The sequence below is a fragment of the Eumetopias jubatus genome, unplaced genomic scaffold, assembly GCF_037043125.1.
Source record: "Eumetopias jubatus isolate StellerSeaLion01/CBP00866 unplaced genomic scaffold, mEumJub1_p1.0 scaffold_10, whole genome shotgun sequence".
In the NCBI taxonomy this organism is placed as follows: Eukaryota; Metazoa; Chordata; class Mammalia; order Carnivora; family Otariidae; genus Eumetopias; species Eumetopias jubatus.
In genome coordinates this window covers 27,032,885-27,053,571 of record NW_028274816.1, presented here as the reverse complement: position 1 = coordinate 27,053,571, position 20,687 = coordinate 27,032,885, and the positions used below count along the sequence as shown (strand labels likewise).

Here is a 20,687-nt window from a genome sequence, read left to right as displayed (position 1 = left end):
TGACCTCCTTTAATTCTCACTCGGGAATCCAGACCTGGGAGGGTGCTTCTCCCATTAGTCTCAGTTTTCAGATAAGCAAACTGGGGGTCAGAGAGGCCAGCTCATTTGCTCAAGATCAAGGTTAACCAACTACCAAGTGGTGTGCCAGGACCAGACTCTTGGACTTCCTGACTCCAAAGCCTGTGTTCTTAAGCCATCAAGCTGCACTGTCACCTGGGAGAAAATATTACCAAGAAGGGATAACACTCAACATCCCAACAAAATTTAAAATACTGAAAACAAACTTCATAACGAGTAAGACCTACAAAAAAGGCCTGAAAGCTTTACAAAATGACTTACAGAAACGGGGACAAGCTCTGTGTCTGGGTGGGAGAGTTCAAGGCAGCGACATACCAATTTCCCACTGAAGCACTTGTCATGACAGACAAGTAGTTATGATGGGCCAGGATCTGGCCCAGGAGCTCTATGCTATCTCCTGTAACAACGGCCTGTGAGGCAAGTGTGGACATCATGAGCCCCATTTCGCAGGCCAGAGAGGTCAGCCTCCTTGCCCAAGGTCCCTGGCGGAGAGGGTGAGAGCTGCAAGGCAAGCTCAGGTCTGGTGGCCAGCTGTCTGGTGGGGGTGGGGTGGGGTGCGCTACATCCTCTCACCTCTGAGGTGCACCAGGCATCCTTTTAGCTCTCTTCTGAGACTGAGATTTCTTTTTTAAACTTCTGCACTTTTATTTTAAGTGGACTTTATTTTTTAGAGAAGTTTTAGGTCCACAGTAATATTGAACAGAAGTTACAGAGATTTCCCACATACCCCTGCCTTCACCCCCGCAGAGCTTCCCCCGTAACGACGTTCCCCACCACAGTGGTATGTTTGTTACAATCAGTGAACCTGCACTGACACACCGTTGTCACCAAAGGTCCACAGTTTACTTTAGGGCTCACTCCCGGTGCTGTATGTTCTATGAGTCTGGACAGAAGTATAACAACGCACACCCACCTTTATACCCCGAGGATTCCGAATGCAGGCTGGGAGGCAGTGGTGCTTGGGGGTGAGGTGTCAGGGTGGTCCCAAGGCCCCTCCTGGACCAGCCACACCTTCAGGGACATTGAGAGGAGCCGTCCTCTGGTGCTCATGGGCGGAGCTCACTCAGGCAGCTGCAGGCTTAAGAGGTAGCCGACAACTGGCATCTTCCGGGCCGGGGAAGAAGCAGGCCCACCTCCCTACCAGGGCCCAGCAGGAAGCTCTGAGCATGCACCCTACAGTCCATGCTACTGAAATCAGGGTTGCATTTTTCACTTAAAAACATGTAACTGGATCTCTAGCTAATGGGAGGATTTTTTCTCCAGTGCCAAGAATTTTAATTTGATACCTGCAAATTCTTTGACAAAAGGGATTTTCATATAAAGTGTGCAAGGAGCAGGAGACACTGAGGAAACAGCTACTTATCCTGAATGATGGAAAAGCAGAACCAACCGAGGGTGCCAGAAGGGTGGGACTACCAAGTATTGCTGGAGCAGAACTGAGCGACAATGGCAAGTAAGACACCCCAGCAAGGCCAAGTGCCAATGGGACTATGGAACATGGTGGTGTCTATGAGGCTTTGCCACTCCCTGCACCCAGCTGTTGCATCATTAACACCTGGGTACATTCTGTTCCCTGAGGCCAGTGGCTCTCACCGAGGGTGAGAAGCATGTGAGTTTATCATACGGGGAGAGAGAAATATTTGCAACACCAATGACAAACAGAATGTCCTTAATATACAAAGAGCTTCTACAAATCAATAAGAAAATGGACAAAGGGTCTGGGGGCCGAAGCTTTTGCAGGATATACACAGCTCTCCACACCACATAGAGAACTGTTTTTAAGAACCTGTGGAACAGGAGGCGGCGGCCAGAAATGGGGATGATGATACAACTGTAAAGACCAGCTCTCCCCACTCCCCCAATCTGGTTCTGATGTGGGTAGCTGGGACCAACACTTGGTGGAGCACAAGCGTGACGGCTGAGTGAATAGGAGGGTGAGCTCTGGAGTCAAACAGATCTGGCTTTGAGTTTGGCCTCCCGCTTCCTAGCTGCTGCGGGGTACTTTGCGTCCCCCAGTCTGAGTCTTCTGAGCTGTAAGACGGAAAGAGCAACAGTACTTCCCCACGGACTCGTTGAGGGTTCCCCAGATACCACGAATTGAGGGTCTAGCACAGCTCCTGGCACAGGAATGACTTCATACAAACTGTTGTTAAGAATCAACCAGAACAGTGGGATAGCCTGCACCTTGAGGCCCCTGGGCCGGATGTAACATTGTGGCTAAATTCTCCCCACCAGTCTGGCTGTGACCCGATTTGACTGAATGGGCTTTCAGGGTCTTAAACCTCCGGGAGCTCTGACTGAGATCAGGGCTGTGTTTGGAAAAAATGGGAAAACCCACGAGAGAGTGATTTCTAGAGATCCCAGAAAGGAAGCTCCAGGAGAAGGGGGACTTTGTGTTGTTCGTGGCCGTATTTCCACTGCCAAGTACAGAGTATGCCCTCAAGGTTGCCAAAGAGACTGGGCAGGGGACACTTAGGAATGTGATGTGGTGAAGAACCAGGATAGGGCAGAATCAGGACTCACTACTGATTATCATGGTCCCCAACTCCCTCCCCTGGAGAGATGGGAAAGCAGGGACTCTCTGGTCCTGTTACGGCAACAGCCCCCCTTGAGCCCCAAGAGCAGGTGCAATCCTTTCCCGGCAGGGGCCCGCAAGATATGCCCAAAGCTCTGAGAACATGTGGCACTTGAGCAAATCGAGTTTCCACAGCCGCAACCCGAACAGAGCTGTTTAGTGGCCCGCATCTCCGCCGGCTCCCTGTAAATGCGCGCGCACACAGACCATCATGGGCAAAGACAGCTGCGTGGGACTGAACAACTCAATTTACAGGACTGAAAATTCAGCTGCTTCCAGTGAAGTGCTAGCGAAGTTCTACTTGTCCTTTCTGTCCTGAAATGAGGGCTGTGAGCGTACAGTGTGTCACCCCTAACTCAGGCAGAATGGGCTGTGTCCTCCTGGGCCACACACTGCAGTGGGGTGCTGAGGGGGAGGGAGAGAGAGGCCGTGTGTGCGTGTGTGTGCACGTGAGTGGGGCAGGCAGGAGGGGTTAAGGGCAGATGCCCAGACCATCTGTTTTGGATTTTTCTGGAAATGCAGAGTACCTCAGAGAACGGAGAGGCAGACACCTGCCCGTCTGCATCTCTTTTCAGCTCAGGTTTAAGAAAGCAAAGTCAGGCTGCAGGAAAACTACACTGGGCCCCACACAGCCTGGTACCAGCCTCAGGTGCCTCACGCCCAGAAAGTTGTGAGCAGCGTCCCTCTCCCCCACCGCCCCAGCGCTTGTCCACTCTCACTGTTCCCAGTGGGGGGGTCTGCAGATTCACGTGCCCACTGCCTCAGGCGGCACACACAGCTCTGCCTGGAGCCAGAAGAGGGAAGGAGAGGGACCAGTTGAGGCACGGCCCCGCCAGCGTCTGACAGGCAGCCTGGAGCTAGGATGGGTGCAGAGAAGGGATGCTACCCTGGCTGATGGCAACACCCAGCTGCAAATCCTGCCCCTTGGCTGGGAGGCTGGGGAGTCCTGAAAAAGAACGACCTTAGCCTAACTGCACACAATGGAACACTGCCGAGGATCGGTGGGGACAGGTGGGGCCCCCCCAAGGCGGCTGAAGGACGCAGGGCCCAGCTCTCCTTCCCCTTCTCTGCGCTAGCCTCTCCTTCTGCTCTTGACCACAACACAGCAAAGCTTAAAGGGACAATTTCAAACCAGAGGGCAGAACAGAGTCTGGGTGAAATGAAGAGAACGAAAGCTCCAGAGGGGCCAGCACCGTGTGGCCCGGCACTCAGCAGTTTCCGAGGGTCAGTTCACCCTCACAGCCATGTGCTGCCACTGCCCGAATGAGCAGAGAAGGAACTGGACGTGCAGTAGTGAGGTGACTTACTCATGGCCAGGCAGCTAAGTGGGGCCAGACCTTGCCTTCGGGTGCCCAACCCACAGATGAGCTGCCCACCACCACACCCCCTGCCTTCTACGGTCGAGCCAGGTCCCCCCCACCCCCCCAAGGCTGGTGTTCTCACTGATGCACTGACCCAGTTATCTTCAGAAGGGCCGGCGGAGGAAGTCCTTGTTCCCAAAGCCAAGAGCATTAAACCCAGCTTTCCCCGGAAGCAACGCACATTTACCAGGTAGGAAGAGAGCAATTTTTTGGATGCTGATTTAAGAGAACAACAACAAAACGAGCACTTCTCATCTACCAGGTCTCATTAGCCACTCAAAAGGGGAGGCTGGGCAGCCATGCACAGAAGGAAAGGGGCACACGTGACCTACCTCGTCGGATTCATCCGAGAGCGTCTGCAGCAGGATGGGGAAGAGGCTGTCGGTATGCCGGAACATCTGGAGAGCAGAGAGGCCGGGGCACCCGTGAGCATCGCCCCCCCAACCAGTGGATTCAATGTGGATGGGGTCTTACTGCACTGCACGGACCACCCCCACGCCCTCCCAGGGCCCCTCCAGCATCTATCACTCCTCTGCCTGCCAGGGGCTTTCTAGAACTGCACTGACCAGAATCCTAACAAGCACGAGGTGACCCCTGAAAACCAAGGTGGACCCCCAAAGCAGCCCCAAGCTTGGGCCTCTGGGGCTGACAGGCCCAGGGACTCACCTTCCGGGGAGTCTTGATATAGAGGTGGTAGAGCCACTTCAGGACGGCGATCCTGGTCATCATCCCGATGGCCATGTCACTGAGGTGGCAGTTTAGGACCTGCACAATGCCATCGAGGTGGAGGGTGACCGGGGCCCTCTCAGTGCTGTGGGCAAGATCAGGGAGGAGACCGGCGTTGAAGCCGCTGGCGCCCCTCTGCCCTGGCCGCAGTGCCACCCCGGGTCCGCACTCAGAACCACACTCTGCCTCCCTCTCCTGGGCGCAGTGGTCGGGGGCGGGCAGGTGGTATCCACCCTGGCATGGCTCCCGGAGGGCTGGCTTCACCGCCTTGACCTTCCTCTTTCTTTCCAAGGCCAGAGCTGTGACAACCACAGGTGGGGGAAGAGGGCCAGTCGGCTGCGTGCCTGCCCACCTCCCCAGCACTAGCCTGGCCTGGGCAGGAAAAAACCTCTGATGTCACTGCGCTGGGGCCCAGCAGACCTCGGGGCTGGAAGGCTGTTCAGCATCTCCAGACCCTTTGTTGATAAAACAAAACCACCACCTCCAACGAGTCCAGGGCAAAGCCCTGAAAATAGCCCTGAAGAGCCCACAGGTTTTTTTCACGGGGCAAACAAAGAACTTTTCTCATGTAAGGACAGGGGTTGTGGCTTTAGATCTTGCCATACTCCAGGCCATTTGGCACAGGGTTTGGCTTGGCTGAGAAGCCTTGAGAGTTGCCTGAGAAGCTGTAACACTTTCGTCTGAGTCGGGGAAGGCGCAACACAGCCTCTGCCTCTGAGAGACAGAGCCTGTTTGGACTGTGTTTTGCTCCAGCGGGGCAGAGGCTCCCTGGCCCAAAGCCTCGCAGGCGTCTGGGCAGTAGCCCGGAGGAGGCTGGCTGCCACAGCCCCCTGCCCGAAGCACAGCTCCCAGGCAGAGGCTGGAGTTTCCAGGGGTGGGGGCAGCACAGGCCGAGAACCTAAGGATATTAGCGAGGGGCTCCCTTCCTGCGACAAGTCATGCCACCCAAAGGTCTCAGGACAGGTGCCACCCAGGGGCTGCAGTTACTGAGGACCCCGGCCAGGCAGTTCAGCTGCCCGCTGGGACACAATGGTCTCGCGTGGTATTTCTAGGCTGCTCAATTATTCATTTGCAGCAGGAACTCGATGCCTTTGCTTCCCTAACTCGTCCGCAGCCTCTCTGAAGCTCATTTGATGTGAATTCCTAAAGGGCCCCGCTCTCAGCTCTGTAACTGCTCAGCGGAACTGCTATTCACTACGGTTTGATGATTCCCCATGGCGCTCATTTCAGGGGTGAGAGTGGGCACTCCCGTCCTCTGGTAGCCGGAGGGGCTGGGCTTGCTGAGCCTCTGGCCGGGGCGGCCCCTGAGATTTCCCCAGGAGTCATGTGGCCGGAAGTTCTGGGGTCTTCTGAGAATATCCAAATGTCTAGATTCTTTGGGAGCCTAAGACAGATGGGGAAACTAAGGCACAGACAAGTCCAGGGTGGCAAACGCAAGCTCCCAGCCAATCTCTTCATCAATTCCTCTCCCACACTACCTAGTAGAAATATAACATGAGCCACCTGTGGATTTCACATTTTGAGGTTTTGTACTAACAAGTAACATGAAACAGGTAAAATTTTAATGCTATATCTTTAATGAATCTAACATACCCAAACAGCAGCATTTCAACATACGATCGATAAAATCATCAACGTACACGTCACTCATAGGATACTTCATATTCTTTGCCATGTCCTAAGTCTTCGAAATCCTGCATGCGTTCTCACCCCGACAGCACATGTCTGTTCAGACCAGCCACATGGCACGTGCCCGTAGCTCCACGACAGCAGCTACCACCACGGACAACACGGCGTGACAGTGTCCGGCTAACGAGCTACCCTACAGTTTCCAGAGCATTCCCCTTCCTCTCTGACAACTTCCTAGACGCTCCCTCTGCTCCTGCCGATGACCAGGACTTACTGTCTCATCTCTAAGTCCTTCTTTTCCCCACCCTGCTGGCCTCCTACCTGGCTCCTTCCAGCATGCTATTATAGCTCTTCTCCTTGAGAAGCTGGAAAAGTTCCAGAAACCTACCCGCAGCCCAAGGCCTTAACAAAGGAGGAGCTCAGCAGGACACTGTGAGGAAGGAGTGGAAGCCATCCCGGCCCTGCCTCTTCTTTCCTAACCTGGTGAGCCCCTAGTCCACAGTGAGTCCCTTTCCTCAGCAGGAGCTGCAGGGCGTTCCAGCTGCCACATGGGGCCCAAGTTGCCAGGAGGACCCTGTGCCTGGCAGGCCACCACCACTTTCTTAGCTGAAATGGCCCCCTTGGGAGCCAGGCCTTGTTTTCACTCCCCCAGGGGAGTCAGAACTGTACTGGCCAGGAACGGCTGTGTCCTAAGCTACTGGTGGGGAGGAAGGCGGCGCCAAGCCCAGCTTCCCCAACTCCACCCTGCAAGTCAGGCCCTGAGGTTAGCCAGTCAGCAAGTGGTAGCACCAGCAATTTGAATGTGAGCAGTCGGAGTCTAGAGTGGCCTCGTCCACCACATGCCACTGCCTCCCAGTGGGCTGGGCTCAGGAGAGTCCATTTCCAACTGGCCCCTGGCAGAGACAGCAAGATGGCAGCCCCTCCGGGGACTGGCCACTCCCTGGCCAGGTCAGACCTGGCAGCCCCAGGTACTGGAGGTAGAAAGAGGTCATCACGTATACTTTTCACTGTATTTTCTTATCAGTAATGGTAGACAAAGTCTCTATGTGGGGTGAGAGAGGATACTGGGAAAGCCTGGTGCCGATCTATGTGGGGGGCACTCCAAATCTGAGCGGCCCAAATAGGGCTCCAAGATGCTAGATGGTCCCCAGGGCAGCTGGGCTCCTTGCTTCAGTGTGGTCTCTTGCTTCACTCCTGGCCAGCTCAGTGTCTCCTCTGAGGGACAAAGTAAGGGCCAGCCCATGGTGGCATCTCCCGTAGGTGGCATTGTGTCAAGGCCAAACAACGAAGGATTTCATGGAGCGGTGTGTGAGAACTGGTAGCATTTTGTGTGCTAACATGACTTTCCCCACAACAAAACTCCCCAGACATGGGCACCTTCAAATCACTGGCGAGGCAGGTGTCAGCTTCAACCAACCAAGAACATCATAGCTGAAAGGGACCTCATGGTTCAAGTAACTTGATACTTCAGTGCACGGATGAGACAGTATGGGACCTGTCCAAGGTCATGCGGCCATGCGCTGGAAACTTATTCCTGTAGCTGGAGACATTCTCCCCGGGTCTCACTTCCCCTGGCTGGCTGGAGGTGAGGCTCATGGGAAGCAGGCACACCCCAGGGCACCAGGGAGACCGATCTTCGTGCCTAGGAAAGATCCTACCAGCTGTCAAGGAGGTGGCTCTCAGCTGCTCTGCTGGGTGGGGCTAGCCTGTGTGCTGGGCTCCTAACATGCTCCGAGGGAAGCCAGAACTCCGTGAGAAGCCAGGCTCTTCTTCCAGAGGGCAGGCCGCATGGTGTACTCAGCTCCTGAGCTGCTGCTAGCCTGGAGTCTGAGATGGGGTAGCCTCCGCCCTGGCATACCTTCCCCAGAGAGCAGAAGGGAGCTCACTCACAGTTTAAAATTTATTTCTGCGTCGGTTCCAAACAGTCTAGACTAGTCACTCCTGGGGGCTTCTGAGTTATTTCAAGGTGTCTGCAAAACTCCATTTCCACTGCACATTTTCTCATAAGGCATCTCATAACTAATGTCTTCCACATATATGTACTATACTTTCCAAAAGCATGGCACTACTGTGGCTATTAAAATATCAACTTATTAAATAATACTTCTGATACTACCAACAAATAATGATAAATTCCAGTGGTTCTCTCTGGGAGGCAGCACTTCATTTCTGTAATGTCTAACTTTGTATGGTACTTGTATGTTACATCTCTAATCAAATTAGAAGAGAAATAAAGAAACAAAAAAAAGAATTGTTTCTGAACTCAATGTTGTTTTTTTTATAAAGCATCTTTACAACTTCTTTTCAGTCAGCAGATGCTAAAAGTTGGGAAGCACTGAATTCCAGGTCTTTCTGCCTGCCTTTCTGCAGCCAGCTATACCAGGAGTCCTACACTGAAATGTTGCTGATGACACTGCGGCCCTCGGCGAGGCCCAGGGCATCAGAGGGGATGCCTGTGTCCACGGTAACACCTGTCCCAGGCTCCCACATCAGCTGAGTGAGGGAGGTTGACGTGCAGTTTCTGTAACTCTCCCAGTGCACCCAATAAAGGTCACACCAGGCGGCTTGGGAGGAAGACTGGCCTGCCTTGAATTCCAACTTGGCCACTAAGGAGCTTAGAGATTTTGGGCAAGAAGTTAACCTCTCTGGGCCTGTTTCCTCATTTGTAAAATGGGGATAATAATGAGGTTCTTCTAATAGTAACCGTTGCTAAAATATGTAAAGTGCTTTCTGTGGGCTGGGCCCCATTCTATTCTCTTTACATATTCAACTCATAGGAGCTCCACACCCCTAGGAGGTAGGTATTATCACTGCACCCAGTTTACAGATGAGGACACTGGGGCAGGGAGCAGGGCCACAAAGTCAGGATGTGTGTCCAGACGGCTGGACTTCACGGTACAGAGGATTCATGGGAGCCGCGGGCAGTCAGTGGGGCTGGACAGTCACAGGGTAGGTTCTGTTTCTTGGTGATCCTGGAAGGTGCCTTCTTGCCTAAGCGCAGTCCCCCTCTGGCAGCACCTACTGGAGGAAGCATGCGCCCACCCTACTGTCCTCTGCTACCGTGTCCCCGTCTCCAAGGAGTGGGGGGCCCAGGCACCCTGGCTCGGGTTTCATGACTCCTCTCTGGCACAGCTCCGCCCCCCTCTCTGGCACAGCTACTGACTCAAGACTGGCAGCTGCCATGAGGAAAGGGCCATTCGTGGGAGACAGAAAGCATGAGATGATTTGCTCTTGGTTTTTAATTTTAAAAGGGTAGGATCCGACATGGGCTCCTGAATGACAGGTATAGAGCAAAACCTGGTTCCAACGAGGTAGTTCCTAGCCTCGGCCTCTAGACCTGGCCCGGCAAATGGCGCCCCTGCCTCCCAAGCGAGGCAGCGGAAAGTCGTGCCCGCCTGCACGGTCGGTCGGTGATGTCTGATCTCTGCCTCCTCCTAGACCTCCCTCCACCTCGCACTGTCACCCCCGTGGAGCAGGACAATTCCCTGTGGCCTGGACAACAGTGACAGGTCTGCAACAGGCTTCTGTGCTCCCACTGTTGCCCCTCCCTCACGTGCCCTCCCGGGGGCTGCCACAGGACCTCCCACGTGACAGGTTGGTGCCTGGCACCACCACTTAGCAGGCAGGCTCTCATGGCCTTGAGAACAAAAGCAGGGCTCCATCTCCCTGCACCTCTATGCAGATCCGCCCCCTCGCCCCCCCCCCCCCCCCCCCCCCCCCGCCGAATCCAGGATCCAAACCTGCCTCCTTAATTGCCCCCAGGGGGTGCTCAGAGCCACGTGGCACAGAGCCCTTGACTGGCCCACTCACACACCTGTTCCTCTTTCCCCCCCAGCTCGGGAAACGCCAGGATATCCTGAGTTGGCTCAAGCCTCAAATCTAGAAGTTATTCTTTCCCTCATGTCTCTCCTCTCGCTCCACCACATACATCCACAAATCCTGTCAATTCACCCTTCACAACAGAGAAAAAAACCTCCCCAACTTTCTCCTTGTTCTGCCCCCTCTTCGGGCTGAGCCTCTTTCCCTTCTTACAGGGTGGTCAACAGTGAACCCCCCAGCTGGTCTGCACTCACCTGACCCCCTAAATCCCTTCTCTACACAGCAGGCCCCAGATCGCCTGTCCCTCCTCAGCCCAAAAATGGAAATACTACTAGTAATGATGCCATGGGATTTAAACAGCAGCAAAATCCAACGACGTGACACGAAGTATTTGGCACTGCGGACCCAGGAAGCACTCACGAGTCATCATCCTCATCAGCCACGATGCTGGTGAGCTTCGGCTCAGGTGCCATGGCTGGCCCCCAACATCCTGAGTCCCCCCTTCCCCCCAGAAACCACTGTCCTGTTTCTGTCTTCCCACTGGAGAACCTCAAGGTTGGGGACCACAGTCAGGGGTCCTATCTTTACCTTGGAACCTGTGGGGCTGAACACAGGCAGGTACTCTGGAGTATGTGACAACTAATGGGATGAATAAATGAATAATGTCTACTGCCTTGCTCAGACGATTAGGAGAGGTCCCAGGAGCAATCCACATTTATAGCCCATACTCACACACTTCGAACACCCCCACGGGGTCCTTAGAGGTAAGAATAAATGAACAAATGATACAAGAGGAGGAAAGATCCGAAAGGTGTGGGAAGAAGAGAGCCTCTCGGGGGTTGAGTGCAGATCTTCTCTTCATGAGTGACCTGTTCCCCGGGTCCAGGTTCCGTGCTGAGTTCAGAGGGAAGACACCCGCTGCAGGAGAGCGCCATCCATTGCAACCCCACAGAAAAACTGACATGGGGCGAGTCCAGGGGACTCGGGACAGGGACAGAATGGCGAGAGCTCCCTCTCCAGGGGAATGCCATCACCCTGCATACAGGATGGAGGGAACTGCGAGGAAGGGAATGGTCCTGCTGCTGGGCCTGCACCGCCCCCGCGTGGAAGGCTTCGCCATGACAGCCGACCTGGTCCCGGGGAGGGCGGGGGGAGGAAGGACTGCTCCTGCTGCTCAGTCTCTGCACCCCCGGACTCTGGAACGGCCTTCTCCTTGCCAGTCTTGTCAGCCCCACGTTCTCCTGACAAGCCAAAGTCCTGGGCAAAGGCGTCTGTACGTGTCTCCCTGTAGCCACCACGCACTGGTGTACTTTTAGAGCTCGTACTTACTGGCCTCCAGCAGCTTCCACCCCCTCCCCAAGACGGCCGGTCCGTCAGAACTGGGTGGACTGGGTTTGCTCAGCGTCCTTCAGATCCTCTCACCAGGCACCTCCTGTGCCCCATCTGGAGAGTTTGCCCTGGGTCTTCCCTGCAGTTTCCTGCACCCAGGAAAAGATCTAGGCCACTTGCTTTCTATCGACACCTCCGGCTGGCACAAACCACTTACCTGGCTGGTGTGAAGACGCTGCTGCCGCTACTGAAGCTGGAGTCACAGGAACCATCGGGGCCTCCTGGGGACAGTGAGAGGAACAAGGTGTCACGCCCAAGGGCTGCTGGGGTCTTTGGAGTGCACGAGATCCCCGCTATGAGGACACGGACTCTCTAGCTCCCCACACCTTGATTCTGGCTCTTAAGAGGACTGTAGCTCGGGAGCCCCGAGGACACAGTGCCACTCCTTCCCCAAAGCTTGCTGGAGAGCACCCACGCTTGGAAGTTTGCAGGTGCAGCGATCTCAAAAGGAGAAGGACACCCGTGCTCACACATCTGGGAAATCTCAGAAGGGACCGCTGGCCCGAGGGCGTGTTACAAACCACTCCTGGAACGGTCCACATCATTGGCCACCCGGGAAATGAAAAGCAAAGCTGCCAGGAGGCACCATTTCACATCCACCGGGGGACTAAAACAAAGACAGTAAGTGGTGTGAGGCTGTGGAGAAAGAAAACCGCTCGGACCCTGTGTGTGGGAATGTAAAACGGTACGGGTGCTCTGGCCAGCTGCCTGGCATTCCTTCAAGCCTCAACGCAGTTACCCTACGACCCGGCAGCTCCACTCCTAGATAGATACCCCAGAGGAAAGGACACTTCTGTCCACACCGGAACTGCACACCACGTTCAGCGCAATCCCAATGTCTACCAGCTGATGGACGCGTCAACAGAATGCGTTAGCGCCGGACAATGGACTATTATTCAGCAATAACAAGGCGGGAAGTACTGGTATGTGCTCCAACATGGATGAAGATTGAAGACATGCCAACGGAAAGAACCTAGCTGCAAAAGCCCACATACTGTAGGACTCCATTTGTGTGAAATGTCCAGAATGGAGAGATCTATGAAGACAGAACACAGAATAGAGGTTGCCGAGAGCTAGGGAGAAGAGGCCATGATACCCATTTTCTTAAATTAAAAAAAGCAAAACAAAAACCAAAACCTTTTTATTTTGAAATAATTTTAGATTTATGAAAAGTTGCAAAAATAGCACAGAATTCTGTTTACCCTTCACCCCGATGCTCCTAGTGTTAACATCATACGTTATCAAACCAGGAAAGCAGCACTGACACAAGACTATTAACAAAACTATAGTGCTACTTAGAACATCACTGGGTTTTCCACTCACGCCCTTCGTTCCAGGACAGAATCGGGGAGCACATGTTACATTTAGTTGTCCAGGCTTAGTCCCCTCCGATCTGGGACTATCACTGAAGCCCTGGTCAGTTACTCTGCAGAATGTGTCGCCACTTGCGTTGGTTTTGTGTTTTCTCACGATTAGGCTGAGGTTATACATTTCTGGAAGAATGCCACCAAAGTGATATGCCTTCTCAGTGCATCATGTTGGGGGTACATGACATCTGTCTTGTTACCGGTGATGCTAAACCAATCACTGGATTGTGGTAGTGTCTGCTGGGTTTCTCTCCTGTGAGTTACTAGTCTCTTTGTAATCAGTAAATATCTTGGGGAAGACTTGAGACTAGACAAATACCCAGTTTTTTCCTCAAACATTCCCTTGCTGATTTTGGCATCCATTGGTGGATCTGTAATAATTATTACTGTTGAGATTCCCTAATGGTTATTTTCTGTTTTCCTGTCTTTCTATATTTATTAACTGGAATTCCTCTATATGGAAAAGCTGTCCCTTCTCATCCATCCATCCATATCATTATGTATATATATTTTATTCTGTGGATTACAAAATAAAACTATCATTATTTATATATTGTTGTTCAAATGGTACCAACCTTGACCTCTTAGAAGTTTTAAATTATACAAGTAAAACATATTCTCATTCTAAAAATTTCAAACAAAAGCAAAAGCATACCCCACCTCTCCTTAGCCTTCAATCTTACTTCACTCTGTGCAGGTAATCACTTTACTGGTTAGGCAAGTAACCCTCTCCATCTTTTGCGTTCCTTCTTTTTGTTCTGTAACATAAATGGAATCACAGGATATTTTCTGCAATTTCCTTTTTTTTTCTTTTTTAACTTTGTACTATGTCTTAAAGCAGTCACTGCTATTCCTGTGGACCACGGACCACCCCCCAACCCCAAGGTAAAGAGGGCCTTGATTTCCACGTTGAACAGAAAGGCTCCGAGCTGCTGCCTGTCTCCTCTAGTCCCAGAGGCACTTTAGGGGACGGGGCACAGCTCGGTAGAGACGGGTATGGGCTGGGCCTGACGGGACAGACCTGGGCCCAAAGGGGAGGACTTGCAGGGAAGCTCGGGAGGGCCAGCCTGGACCGGCAAGCCCGGACTCCACGCTCCCAGTGGCCTCCTCCCTCTCAACTTCCAGAAACACGCACATCTGTAGATGAAATGACCCGAAATAGGCTTCAAATTAATTTCAATTGTTTCCTAACTTTCACTCTTCCGCCTCCCCCATGAGTCCTCCTGTGGGAGCACATTTCTCTAGGGTCCCACGTGGGGGGTGCTGCTGGGGGAAGGGTCAGGCATTTTATATTTTAATCCATATTGATAAATCACTCTTTAGGAAGGTTCTACCAATAACAAATGCACTTCAGGAAAAGAGGAGCAGTCGATCCCCAGCAAGACTCACAAGGGGATATTAGTAATCTTTTACATTTTTGCCAAGTTGATGAGTAAAAATGGTACATTGTTTTACTCTGCAATGCTCCGCTTCTCAGTTCAGCTGTACATCTGTGGCTTCCCTTTATTATTCCCTCCTCAGAGAACCAGGGTGTAAACAGCGCTAGAAGCATAGACTCAGAGCCCTTGGGGCGAAGTGTGAGCTGGGACTCCCCTACTTACTAGCTGTGTGACCTTGGGAAGCTTACTTGACTTTGCCTCCAGTCCCTTACCTGTATGATGGGGTAACCAGTACTTACTGCACAGGCTTGTCCGGACAGTACGTGAGCTAACATTTGTTAGGTGTTCAAAATGAAAAACCTTACCTACATCTCTATTTATTTCCTAAGGACAAATCTTTAAATGTTTATGGCTTCTGACACATGCTGCTGAATGTATCTACCAGACAAAAGTATTTCACTTGTTTACTCTGTGCCTCTTCCACTAGGAATGCTCCTTCCACCCAAATCTCCACAGGGGACATATATTTCCTTCATAATCAGAGTAAAATATGAGGGTGGGGTGGGGGCCGAGTGGAAGCTAAGGAGAAGGAAAAGATTCAGTTCAAATGACCGCCATGGCCCTGACATGGAGCCCCCAGTCCTCTGTGACCACATGGAGGGCCACATGTGATTAAGTGATCAAGCAACTGTGGGTCTGCCCCTGAGCTCCCTGCAGGCAGGATCTGGGTCTGATTCACCTGCACGTGGAGGGTACACAGAAGCTGCTGATACACCCAGGCCCACCAAAGCCTTGCAGATGGATGGATTCCTTTACACATCTACCAACGGTGGTTGCCAGCCCTCTCCTGGAAACCCTATTCACAGCTCTGCCCCTCACCTGCCACATGAATTTCTATCCCTGACCCTCTATGGTCCCTCACTTAGGACCTACCAGGGGCCCATTAACATCTGGGAAAGACTGGTGATAAAAAACAAGGATGCAAAAGCCCTGCCCTGAGAGCCTTGCTAAGTAGATGGACAAATGATACGCATGTGTTAAAACAGTTTGACACGAAAGCACCTGTTCCTGAGAGTGTCTGGCCTTTGCCATGTGCTAAAAGCTTTATAAGCAAAAATCTCGCTTAAAACTCACCATCACACTATAGGTTTGGTATTCTTATTGTTATCCTTACTTAACGAATAAGGAATCAGAGGCTTAAACAGGCTCAGTGGTTTGTCCAAGGGCAAAAGAAAGGAAGTTAACAAAGCCAGGACTCACCAGCAGGCCGCTCTGACCCCAGAATCGAGGCCAGGACACTTGAGACAGTCAGGCAGCATCATGGAGGGGAAGAGGGAGCACAAAGCAAGAGCCCAGGAACTCGGAGCAAGGGCACTGCATTATGGACCCCTCAAGTGGCAGGGCCAAGGGGAAGCCAGAGCAAGCAGAGAGGGGCTGGGGACAGCGTGGCACAGAGGAGGCCCTGTGGTTGGAGGTGAGGGCGAAGTGCATGCGTGCACGTGTACACTAAGGCACAGGCTAGGCTGCCAAGCCTCGTCGTGGATCTTGCACCACCACCACCACCCCTGCCCCCCCGCCCCACGAGGGAGACGAGGCAGGAGGTTCCTGCCTTCGGCCAGGTGACCAGGGCTGGAACAGTGGAGCAAAACAGTAATGAGAAAAAGGGACAGAGGCTGGGATGAACCTGTCGACTTGACTAGCTGAATCATCACCGTCTCCTGGCTTGCTGGGGCCTTCTCCTGGTCCTTTGGTAAAGTGGTGGTTACAAGCTAAGCATGTCTGCAGTGGATTTGGAGCCCCCAGATTAGCTGTGATCATCTCTAGGAACTACTATACACTGAGCTTTGCATCTGCTGTAATGCTGTTTATGAGGCAGTAAAAGCCAGAGCCAAGCTGCCTGAATGTATCCCAGTCTCGCATGAGACTTTCCTAAGCAGGGAGCTATTGCAAGAGTGCTTAGGAAAACTTAAAAAACTGAAAGAAGCTGCGATGGTTGGCAATGGCACCCTGGTTTCTGGCAGGCAAGGGTACTACTGCGGAACCCCCAGTGCTCCAGCTGGGGTTATCGACAGCTGCCACGACCTGCAGAAGACAGTGGTTCCTTCCCACGGGGCCTGACTTGTTGCCACATAAGCAGAGAGGGTGGGATAGGGGCTGCTGGGTTCCACTCTGGGGGAAGAGGCAATGATTTTATTTAAAGAACTGAGACATATTTCATGTAACATAAAACTCACCATTTTAAGGCATACAACTGGGTGACTGTAAACCCACAGTTATGTTAAGCATCACCACTGTTTAATTCGAGAACATTTCCATCACCCCCCAAAGAAAGCAGGCATCCCATCCCCTCCTTCCCTCCAGCTCGACAGCCATTATTCCACTTTCTGATTCAACGGGTTAAGAGGCACTAACTTTTAAAGTCAGTATAAAATCTTCACAACTTCTCCATACTGCAACCTGTCAAGCCAAAAACAAAACAAAACAAAAACGAAAAGAAGCCGTCCCACAAACAAAAAAAGCAGGATGTGGAATTTTGTAAATCATATGATCTCATATATATATGAAAATATATATATATGGATACGAAAAACATACATGTTATTATACGTTATATGTACATAACAGAAAAAATATGCCGAGATTATACTAATTGCCTCTTGGTGGGGGCAGTCTTGCTTCTTTATATTTTTCTCTACTTTCCAAATTTCCTAAAATGAGAATCAAAAAATGAAAAGGCAATAAAATATACATCAGTGAAAGTTCACTAAGCAGGTCTATCCCTGAGATTCTTCTAGTTTCTCCTAGTAAGAAAGCTCCTGCTTTGAGAGGCTCACACTAACTTTATCTCCCCAAGTTTTCTTTTTCAAGGAGCTGGCAAAAAGGTTTCAGCAGCTGCATTGCCTGGGACTCGAACCTGGGCCTCGAACCCGGGCCTCAAACCCGGGCCTCCCGTGTGGCAGGCGAGAAGTCTACCCCTGAACCACCCATGCTCCACTTGAGGGTTGCTGTGCCTCCCGCTGTTTTGCTGCTCGGGCTTGCCAAAGCGATGCACAGCTGTAACCTGACACCTGACTGGTCCAGCATGGAATGCTACTGGTTTGGCCAGCCAAAGCCAGGACAGGAGGCCCATGGGCCTCGTGTGCCTGACGTACTGCTCAGACGCTCAAGAGAAGTCGGAGAATGGCCATGGGAGAAAAAGCTTTAGAAATTCTTTTGGCTCCTGGAACTCAGGTTCCAGACCTGAGTCTGTTAGCCTTAAAAATGTGAGTAAGCTCTGCACCAGTTTACTCTCTGGCTGACTCCGCAAAGGAAAACATCACCCTGAAGCTGATCAGTGCCCTCTTACTGAGGATAGAGACCCTTTAACAAAATAAAGTCAGAGTTCTAGGTAACACCTAGAGAGTCAAACTCCAGACTCTAATTGACGTAAGAGTGGTTTTATGTTATGGAGAAATAAGACGATAATGCTGAAAGAGGCTGGAAGGATGGCAGAGCCATTTCATTTCGAGAAGACACGGACTTGGGCGGGAGAAGCCCCCAGGACTGAAGCTGCATCCGCAGCTCTTAGCCTTCTCCCCCGAGCGCCTGCATGGTCAAGGCAGCTGGCTTCCAGACGGCTGGATGTCTACGGCCAAGTTTCACGTGAACCCTGCAACCTGGACTCCTCTGCCAGGCTCCAAAGCTTCCCACAGTGAAAACAACAATTTCCTGTAGCCGGACACAGAAAAAGATTTCAAAAAGGCTTCATGCTCTCTGAGGCAGGGAGAGTTCAGAGCAGGGGTTCTGGAGGCAGACTGCCAGGGTTCACTTCCTAGTTCTCCCAGATCCTGGCCATGCAACGTGTCTTCCCTGTGCCCACCTGTAGAATGGGGAGAACGGCAACTCCTACCTCATCGGGTAGTTACCAGAATTACATGAAGTGACATCTGGGAAGTCACCTGGGCTGGTTCAGTGAGGCCCCACGTCAAGTCACGCTGGGAGGTAAGGGGCGGGAGGCAGAGCCTACTCACCACCAGCTGTCCCTTCCTGCTTGGCTGGGGTGTCATCGGGGTTTGGCTCTGCCGGCCTCTGGGCCATTGGCTTCGGCTCGTCAGGTTCGTCATCCTCAGGGGTGACCAGCTTCATCAGGCTTTGGTTACAGACGTTGGCCACCTCCTTGATGCCTGAGTCCATTGATGTAAGGAGTAGCCCCATCCAGGGGGTGTTTCCTAAACCTGACGTCACTGGTATTGGTCAGGGACTTGGACACCAACCCCCCCTTCCCCCCAGAGGTGGATTAGCGGACAGTCTGTCCTGAGTCCCTGTCTTCTACTCCACCCTTCCTGGTGGGCTTTCTACCAACAGGACTCCCCCACCCAAGACAGGGTAGTGTGAGCTCAGGGGCTTGGAACTGTGGGACCTGGGAGAGCTGCTCCAGATCCGTAAGAAACCAGGTGAGGTCTGGGGACAGTGGTGTTAGCGCCGTGTCCCTGGTGCCGCCCTGGTGCTCCCAGTCCCTGTCCTGCTCCGCTGCTTGCTCCCTAGGTGCCAGGGGTTATCTGGAGGGAACCCCCATCCCCCCACGCCGGGGTCCTGCAACTTCACAGCCTCCTTTGGGGCTGCTCTGGTTTCCTCTCTCTGGAGCAAAGGATACTTTTCTTGCGGTCATCGTAGGCCAGGCAGGGCAAGACAGCGGTCAGGATCCCAGAAGAGTAGGGCAGCATCACCCGGCCAGCCAGCTGGATGAACTCCCGCATCCAGCACATGGCTGTCAGCTGGATCAGGTCATCTGGAAGAGAAATTGGTGGGTTCCAGGAGGGTCGGCACGAGCAGCCGGAGTGCTCCCTCCCACTGACCATGCCCCCAGGAAGGGACTGGAGGGGACCCGAGGGCCTGAGTTGCTTCTAGCCTCACTGATACTCTCTCGCCTTCCAAAGATACACACATGAATGACAATCTTGTAGCAGATGTAACAGTAGCCATGATTCTCTACCCTCTGCACCCAGAAAGGGGCTCCACAGCTCGTTTCATCAAGGGGTGAATTCACTTCCCCACCTCTTGAATCTGGGCTGGCCTTCCTACTGTGGCCACCAGAAGGTGTCAGAAGTGAAGGTATGGCGGTTCAAGCCGAGGCCTCCACAGGCCTTGCTCCCCTCTACCACATGTCTTGGGACCTCACTGATGCCATATGAATGCATCTGGGTTAGTATGCTGGATGATGAGACACATGGACCAGTGGTCCCTGCTTCCCAGGTGACTGCCAGCTAACTGGCAGACATGAGTGAGGCCATCCCAGACTACCCAGCCTCTGATGACCCTTCAGTGGACTGCATGTGCATAATCAAGTGCAGCCAAGCCTGGCCCAGGTGAACAGAGCCATCTAGCTGACCTATAGACTCCTGACTGACAGTAAGTAGCTGCTATGTGAGGCAGTCAGTTCTGTGATGGTTTGATACTCAACAGAAGTTCGTGGATGCATAGTCCCAACCTGCAAGTATTTCAATTCATAGTGAAATGCCAAGCTTCCCAGCAAGAGGGTCTCCAGATCTTACTCCAGGGTCAGACCAAGCGCAAGGGCCTCCACGGTGATGGAGGACCTGAATCTCTCTCCCATAAAGATGCACCGCTGCGCTGCCCCAGGTCCAGTGGGGTGTGGGTTTATATTCCTACCGGGGTTCTTGCAGCTTCTGAGGAGGTGGCGGTGGCCACGGGGCCTTCATCCTCACCTGTGGTCTGGCAGTGGATCACCAGGATGTTGGCCATCTCCGCAAACTTAACACTGGAGGGGTTCTTCTTAATCTCTTTCAAGAATTCTCCAAGGACCACCTCACACCTACCAACGAGAGAAGAAGGAAAAGAGCATATACCAGCCAGGCCTGGAGAAGCCTCTCCTGGTGTCTGCCTCTGCTCCGGGTGGGCCACTGCGAGGGGGACTACACTGCACAGCTGCCGATGGCTCTTTTCCAGAGGCTGGGGGTTGACCAGCTCTCTGCTAAAGGCAGGAAGCACGGGAGCCAGGATGAAGCTAGTGAGCGGACTCTCCCATGGCCGCCCGTCTGCTGGGTGTGGGACATCTGCTGGGTGTGGTGTGTGTGCCGAGCAGCCGCCCGCCCCTCCCCCTGCCCCTCCCCTGCTCACATTTTCCGAATCTCTTTGCCATTGTCACCCAGGATCTGGAAGAGCCCATCCAGGATCTCTGGCAAGTAATCCAGCAGGTTGATGTCTGGCACGGACTCCAGAACCAGGATCTGACCCAGGGAAAGGAACCGGAAGGGAAAGTTACACCAGCCTGGGAGCCTCCGTCTCCGTCTCCCCAGCCCCCAGCGCTCTGAGACTGGGCAGGGAGAAGGCGCCGTGATTCCCGCCCCGCCCCCCGCCCCCGCCC

The 20,687-nt window shown here is 52.9% G+C and overlaps 1 protein-coding gene across 1 annotated transcript in view; it reads right to left on the bottom strand.

Annotated features, from left to right (window-relative positions):
• Positions 1–20,687, bottom strand: part of VAC14 (VAC14 component of PIKFYVE complex) — a 102,036-nt gene that overhangs the window by 66,777 nt on the left and 14,572 nt on the right. The window contains exons 6-12 of the mRNA XM_028092304.2: positions 20,441–20,550; positions 20,029–20,135; positions 18,957–19,091; positions 18,334–18,486; positions 11,735–11,798; positions 4,681–4,825; positions 4,347–4,412 (exon numbers count right to left, since the gene is read on the bottom strand). Of these exons, the coding sequence (XP_027948105.1) occupies positions 4,347–4,412; positions 4,681–4,825; positions 11,735–11,798; positions 18,334–18,486; positions 18,957–19,091; positions 20,029–20,135; positions 20,441–20,550 (780 nt within the window). The remainder of the gene's footprint in view (positions 1–4,346; positions 4,413–4,680; positions 4,826–11,734; positions 11,799–18,333; positions 18,487–18,956; positions 19,092–20,028; positions 20,136–20,440; positions 20,551–20,687) is intronic.